The sequence below is a fragment of the Lottia gigantea genome, assembly GCF_000327385.1.
Source record: "Lottia gigantea unplaced genomic scaffold LOTGIsca_10, whole genome shotgun sequence".
NCBI lineage: Eukaryota > Metazoa > Mollusca > Gastropoda > Lottiidae > Lottia > Lottia gigantea.
This window is the reverse complement of record NW_008706747.1, coordinates 56385-64300: the sequence shown is the minus strand read 5'-3', so window position 1 is coordinate 64300 and position 7916 is coordinate 56385. Positions and strand designations below refer to the sequence as shown.

The 7916-nt window shown below is 35.7% G+C and overlaps 1 protein-coding gene across 1 annotated transcript in view; it reads right to left on the bottom strand.

Annotated features, from left to right (window-relative positions):
* Positions 1 to 2031: 2031 nt before the first annotated feature.
* Positions 2032 to 7916, bottom strand: part of LOTGIDRAFT_155968 (hypothetical protein) — a gene marked incomplete at both ends in the record, with an annotated part of 8144 nt that continues 2259 nt past the window's right edge. Inside the window, 4 exons of the mRNA XM_009046008.1 lie at positions 2032 to 2145; positions 3750 to 3816; positions 4791 to 4865; positions 5284 to 5352. Of these exons, the coding sequence (XP_009044256.1) occupies positions 2032 to 2145; positions 3750 to 3816; positions 4791 to 4865; positions 5284 to 5352 (325 nt within the window). The remainder of the gene's footprint in view (positions 2146 to 3749; positions 3817 to 4790; positions 4866 to 5283; positions 5353 to 7916) is intronic.

Sequence of the window (7916 nt, the reverse complement as noted above, 5' to 3'; positions counted from 1 at the left end):
GATGTTCGACTCAAAGACCATCAAGACAAGCCCGGCAATGAAGGAACATCTGCTGTGGCTGAACATCTTGCTATGGGAAGGAAAACAGGACATAAAGTCAACTTTGACAACACCAACATACTGACAATCAATAAGCACATAGATAAAACCAGGAGACTTCATGAAGCTATCCACATCAGAAGATATCAGCCTGACCTTAACAGAGATGAAGGTGTTCGTTTATCGCATGCATATGATAAACTTATCAACTTGTAATTATTCATATTCAAAAACAATTTCCAACTTTAAGCATAGTTAGTTATATGAACAATGTAATTTCTATTAATAAAAGACTCCAATACCAGCAATAGTTGTTTATTTAATCTTCAATTAATCTTTTTTAATTCATTTACTTTACTTCAATTATTTTACTTAATCAGCCTGTATGTTATTTTAAGAATTATATACCTCTTATTGTACCTGTTAAAATTTAATGTAATGTATCAATAAACCATTTTCTCTTGTGTGTTCTTAATAATAAGCATTAATGTATATATAGTTTGCCCATCACTTCTTCTCATTATGTGCCTGAGGACGACGGGGGAAACACGTCGAAACGTTGCATAAAACTTTAACCAGTGATTGTTGTTCCATAAAGCTGTGTCTATATATCGTACTCACAATTGCTAAATGCCATTCACAGACTTTATAATTAGGATATATCTGGTTCATGATAACTGTCAACTTTCCTGTTCGTTTCAATTTCACTTTCAAATTTAAAAAAAAAAATGCATGATATAATTCATTCAATTATTCTATATTTTTTAATGTTAAACGGCATAAAGCAAGTCATAAAGCAAGTCATAAACAAAGTCAAGGTTTAAGTAACTTAACCAACTAGTAGCTACAGTGGCTGGGCCAGCCTCACAGAGTACAAAAAATAGGTACAAATAGGGCTTACACTGGCTCAATCGACAATTACTGTCGAGGCTGAAGAAGGGAGGGGATGTCCAGATGTCCCTTTATTGTCACTACAATTCTTATAGAACCAGAAGCAATATTAGCAAATCATATTTATTTATAAAATGAAATTGAGTCTTACGTCTTACTTTTCTGTAACGGACAAGATTTTTAATTAATATGAAACTCATTATCGATTTCTTACTGTTGAGGGATATTTAACGCTATAGCCTGTAGCACAGAGGGCCTTTGTTTATTGTTCCATCCAACAAACCCTGGATTTCAGATTTGCAAGAAAGCGTCTAATTCACTGAGCCACCGCAGATAACAGTTAACGCAACACAAGGTAGAAACTGATAGTGACAGAAATCAGATTTAAAACTAAAAGGCTGCATTTAAAAGGCAAGCATAATGCATCAAAATTTAAAAAGTGTGAGTTTGGATAAATTACAAGAAATAAAAATCTGTAACTTCAAGCGGCAATCGAAACTTCTATACAAGTCATCAAAACAATCAAATCAAACCTTCAAGATTTTGTGACAATCAGATACCATCAGCAGTCTCGATATGGATCCATGTGAAAATACACAAATTCAAAACTATTTTTTTACAAGAGTAAGAACTCAGGTTCAAGAAGATATTGTCAACATGCTGGTCCTTGGTCATCTAATGAGTCCTCAAAAAGTTTCAAAATTGAGATCTTCCTACAAATATGGTTTAAGGAATTTCCATCTGTACGAAATGTCAATTATAATTTGTTGCTGATGGAGCTACAGTTTGTCCTCGGAATGTTGAATAAGCCTAAGATCAACTTATTCTAAGTGGGTGGAGAAACTGAGGCATGTCCATTCCAATACAAATTAGAACCCATTTATTATCATTTGTTAGATGGAAATCAAATGACGCCAAGATTCCAAAACTCAAACTAAATGAGCAGCAGTCTGTCTAAAAAATTTCAAGATCAACTTACCAAAAATGGGCGGAGTAATCGCCCTACTTCTTCATCTGTTCCTCTTCATCTGTTCTTCATCTGTTCTTCATCTGTCCTTCATCTGTCCTTCATCTGTTGGCGCGCGCCGCTTCATCTGTTCTTCATCTGTGAATAGGAGGATCTGTCGGGTCATATACGCCATGACCCCAGAACACTCCTATTGTGGCAGTGCTGTAGTGGGTAGGTAAATTATCAGACGATTTACCCTTTCTAATCTGAAATTGAATCAAACCAAAATGGTAACGAAGCAAAACGTACAACGATCCCCAAGACACCAGCAAATTTCATCAGCAATGTTTCAACAAAACGAGGCCCTGTTTAAGTCCTTGGCCGGACTGATTTGACAATTATTGATTCAAGCCTAACCGTTTCAGAACTTAAAAAATCAGTAACTATTTCAGCTTTAAAAATCAGCATCTGTTTGAGCATTAAATTATAAGCAGCAACTGTACAACGAGTCCGAATTGATTAGCATACAGACAGGTGAGGAATTTCGTATTCCTTTTCACACTGAATTATCACCCTGATCACACTTTGCAACTTGGTATGGAACTTAAGTTCACATAGCTTAAAGATGGATTTCCTTATCTATTAGTGTCAAATTAAGCAAACTATTTGATTAATTGGTGTTTCTAATGAATTATGGTGTATTCTTAATAATATCATTTTGTTTTTATTGCATATAATTATGAGTCTTAACCAATCACAATTGTCTATGTATATACAGTCTGGATAAACAAAAAAATACTTTTTGACCTTTCTTGATCGGTCACTCATTGGAATTCTGCTGGTAATTCTCTTCTAATTTAGATAATTATGAAATGATAATGGACATGTGAGACAAACTGGTCTTTTTTTTACGAGTCATTAAGATACCTCTACTTTCTATTCATATAAGTATTAGCATTTTCTTTTTCATAGATGAAAATAAGGGAACCCATCTTTAAGTTTAATATGTTAACAAGTTGATTTTACAATTTCATTGGTTGACGACAAAGATGTTTGCTAGGATCTAGAAACTTCAAGAGTATCTCCATTCAAGGAGCAATTTTGGACTGTATAAAAAACACAAAAGCGGCCAAATATTTGGTTGATAAACATAAATTGGATTTAGATTTTGGATGAAATGTTTTAAAACTGTATACAGAAAGATATTTAATAAGAATGTAATATCACCCAATCAAAATTCAGGGTGCCTAAAACAGTCAATTCTTCAAGGGATACCGAGTTGTCAAAATCAGTAGCAGATTCGAAAAGGGGAAATTTTGATAAGATAAGGTGCTGTTAAGAACGAACAACCATTTTAACAACATAGGTTCTCCTGGGATCTTTTTAACAAACTGATCCGTGTCCCAACCTCTTGAAATTTATGATTAGGTTGACTGGAATGGGAATGATGACAAGATCAAAATACTTAATTAGAAACCACGATCACCATTAACATCAAAATAATGACACGATGTCAGCAGAAAGAGAGTTATCGTTGTCTTTTGTGTTACGCCCATCAAGGTTGCATCCCCTATTATCAAAATATGTTTGTCAGTCACATTTGAACTTAAAATGAGTTAAAATGAGTTAAAAGGAGTATTACGTTAATCTATTCTGCATCTGTTTGAGTAGCAGTGCAACGAAGATAATAATACCAGGACCGTAGTATTAGCCTTCTTTTTCGACGTCCAAATGTCGAGAGATCTTTCAGATGCAAAGCCCGTAGCACACTGAGCCACCAAGACTCCGTAGTAATATTTGAACCATTAGACCTTATGCATAATATGCCAGAACATGCAGAATTGGTAAAGTATGATAATGTGAAACTTACACGAGGAGCTTCCATGCCACACCATAAGCACTTTATTCTTATATAATGAAGCTCTATTTGTATACACCTAAAATAAATATTTTTACATTATTTATTTCATCACAAAATATAAACTGTATATTTGCGTGTATGATATACAGTTTTCCACCCTGAAATAGGTTGGACGACTTATGGGTGCACGTTATGCCCATCGACAAAGCTTTGGAAATTTTTGACTATAGGTTATCCAATCAAATATTGCCAGTCTGCTTTTACATATTTTATTGCATTTATTTCTATGGGTTAGTTCAATTATTCAAATCCATTCAACACCATGACCGTATTGTTGTGTGGATAGTGCTCGAGTTTTTGTTATCAGGTATTAGTCTGAAACTTGTTCATTTCTAACTAGTTTTGACAGAGCCGATTCAGAAAAATTTGGATGTTTCCACACTGCCATTTTCAAGATAATCAAGAACTGATCCCCATACTTGGTCGATATTTTAAGAAGAGAAAAAATCAATCCTGATTCCCTGCTTTCGAGGGAAAATTACTCCCCATAACAAACTTATTTTTTCTGATTATGCCTATACGAATGAGCTTCTCGTATCTTACCCGTGATCCTTCAAGTCAGTATTCCAATCACTGATATAAATCAATTCTCAACCAAATGAACAATTGTGCACAAAATGATTATGTATAGATTTGAATAGCTATAGCATTTGAGACACGACTTTTGTTGGTCATATTGGCTGGAGAAAGTGGGAATTACTTCTCATTGATTAAAATATTAGACTACTGAATCAAGGGTAATATATAAAGTAAACTCGAACACCTTTTTTAAATCAACTAAGTAGAAGTGAACAAGTTTCTGACGATTATGAAATGAAAATTACTCTTAACTTACCTCCATTTGTTTCAAGAGAGGTTGGGTGGACATGATATGGCAGCTTAGCCGAGTACAACCTAGGTGGCCCTAACAAGGTAGCCCACAGGCTGCCACAACTAAACTACACGAGAGCCCAACCCGAAAACGCGAAAATTTTGCTCCGTGTGAACTACCTCCAAAAACCTAGGTTGCACACCATATCTAACCATGTTGTCCGTAGCTGAAGACGAGCTACTATACTCGAAACACTGAAATGTAAGAAAACGCCATAGTAAGAAAAGAATAGAAATAAAAAACTTTGTGTTTTACGAGGTTATGATTTTTATTTTTACTTTTCTGATCAAGCTCACTTAAAATCTATATGTAACACTTTTCAGAATCATAATTTAAACTTAAGACCTATGAACTAAACAAATTGTAAGATTTGGCTGTTCTCACTTCCAGGTATCTAGTAACATTCTCAGATCATATAGTTTGTACCGAATTGTCTCATCATGATAGCTGCTGTAAGTATCAAGGGTCACAATCATCAAACGAACTCAAATACGCTTGATAAATCATTATGCCAATCATTATTTCCAAGCAAGCAATTATACACGTACGATTTATTTGCATGTAACGGGCACAATTTTATACTCTTATAATCTACAACTATGATATACTAACCTAAACAGGAATGGTATCCAACCATGGTGTATTAACTCAATAGTAAAAACCGCTATTGAGCACCCTGACCTGAAAGGAAATGAAAAAACACAAAATATCATATTGAATAATTACGCATTGTCTTTGATAATATCCCCTATTCGAAGCAATATTATGTCATTGTGATGGCATTTTAACTTAAATATTACACTGGTTAAAATTTCATGAAACATTTCAACATATAAAGAAACTTGACTGTGAAACTATTTGGAGTCATTTTCCTTTTTTAAATGTATAAAAGAAGTTTGATAATGGGGCCAAGCTCGTGCAGGCCTTAGTTCCGATTCCATAGAATTCCGCCTTTTTTCACTCATATTCCTTATTTTGATTCCTAGTTCAGAGCCTAGCTTTGCCTCAAAGTCACGTATCTCAACACAAATTTGCAATGGATTTTTGCTTTGAGTCTTACATGTAACTTAGATATTTTCTTTCTTATGGAAAATAGGGTGGGGGCATTTTTAAAAATGTATCTTAAATTTGAGAGAATTTCAAAAAGTCGACTTACCTGTTGCTATAAACGAAGCAAACTGACTGAGCGAGTAGTCACTAGTTAGGAGTGAATTTCACTTACTATGACTCTTGTGATTAAAATCTATTGTCTTGATTACTATTCTGTAAACCTTGTACATCGTCCGAAATCTGCTGTTTTTTAGACTCTTATAAAGACAATAGACATTTAAAAAAAAGAGTTAAAATCAAATTCAAATTAACAATATCTACAAGTTAAAAGCAAGTATGGCCTGTAGACAACTTTTTCAAATACAAACTTTTGGCTCAAGTTTTGATCTTTTCCTACTAATTAGACCCCAAGGACTCCAAAAAACACAAGAAAATCAAAATCAGTAAGTTTTCAAACTAGCTATATGCAGTCTGCATATTTGTGCACAAGAAGTGCTCTAAGACAAATAAACTTTTGGCGTGAAAACTTACAAAGCTACAATGCTGAAATTTTGCACCAATATTCACATGAACTATCTGGACATGTCAGAAAAAAACAGAACTCAATATTATCTGCCTGCATATACAGTTTCCTTCTGTTACATCCTCTGTACATTCACTTTCTAACCTCAAGTTATTTTCATTATGCTCCCCAACTACAACAATCACTGGCAAGAAGACAGACATAGAAACACTAATCATCAACCAAACCAACATCACGTACCCTTCAACGGCCCTGTCTTCAATCGACCTCTACCACCTACCAATCGCCGACCACCAACCAACCCATTCAACTATATCCCACCCCATCGCCGACCTACCTACAACACAGCCTACCAATATAAGGTAACCACCGACCTGACCAACAACAGAAACGACTACCAGCCCACCGACGCCAGCCAGTACCGACTCATAAGGAGGAATAACTAAAACGCTCAGTGCTTCCAAAGTAAGGCAGATATGGAATCGCGGTTTGTGGCATTGCAAAGCTAAGATTTCAAACTAGTACCTGTCAAAATTTCAGCATCCTATCTCAACTGGTTTGACCGTGGTGAAGCTGCAAAATTTGGATTTTCAAAAAAGTCAAAATTGGCCAATTTCAACAGGTAGCTACCTGTGGTACCAAAATCCATTTTTGGGTCGAATTTTTTTGGTCTCGGAAATCGATGTAACCTGGTTTTTTGGACTCGGTGCTTCTCTAGCTCTCTCCCAATGTGCATAAAAGTGAATTCTGAGCACTTTTTTATTTTGCGGAAAAGTGCCAAAAAATCCGGTTTTTCATGGACAAAACTAAAACGCTCAGTGCTTCCAAAGTAAGGCAGATATGGAATCGCGGTTTGTGGCATTGCAAAGCTAAGATTTCAAACTAGTACCTGTCCAAATTTCATCATCCTATCTCGAGTGGTTTGACCGTGGTGGAGCTGCAAAGTTTGGATTTTCAAAAAAGTCAAAATTGGCAAATTTCAACAGGTAGCTACCTGTGGTACCAAAATCCATTTTTGGGTCGAATTTTTTTGGTCTCGGAAATCGATGTAACCCGGTTTTTTGGACTCGGTGCTTCTCTAGCTCTCTCCCAATGTGCATAAAAGTGGATTCTGAGCACTTTTTTTTTTTGCGGAAAAGTGCCAAAAAATCCGGTTTTTCATGGACAAAACTAAAACGCTCAGTGCTTCCAAAGTAAGGCAGATATGGAATCGCGGTTTGTGGCACTGCAAAGCTAAGATTTCAAACTAGTACCTGTCCAAATTTCATCATCCTATCTCGAGTGGTTTGACCGTGGTGGAGCTGCAAAGTTTGGATTTTCAAAAAAGTCAAAATTGGCAAATTTCAACAGGTAGCTACCTGTGGTACCAAAATCCATTTTTGGGTCGAATTTTTTTGGTCTCGGAAATCGATGTAACCCGGTTTTTTGGACTCGGTGCTTCTCTAGCTCTCTCCCAATGTGCATAAAAGTGGATTCTGAGCACTTTTTTTTTTTGCGGAAAAGTGCCAAAAAATCCGGTTTTTCATGGACAAAACTAAAACGCTCAGTGCTTCCAAAGTAAGGCAGATATGGAATCGCGGTTTGTGGCACTGCAAAGCTAAGATTTCAAACTAGTACCTGTCCAAATGTCATCATCCTATCTCGAGTGGTTTGACCGTGGGGAGCTGCAAAG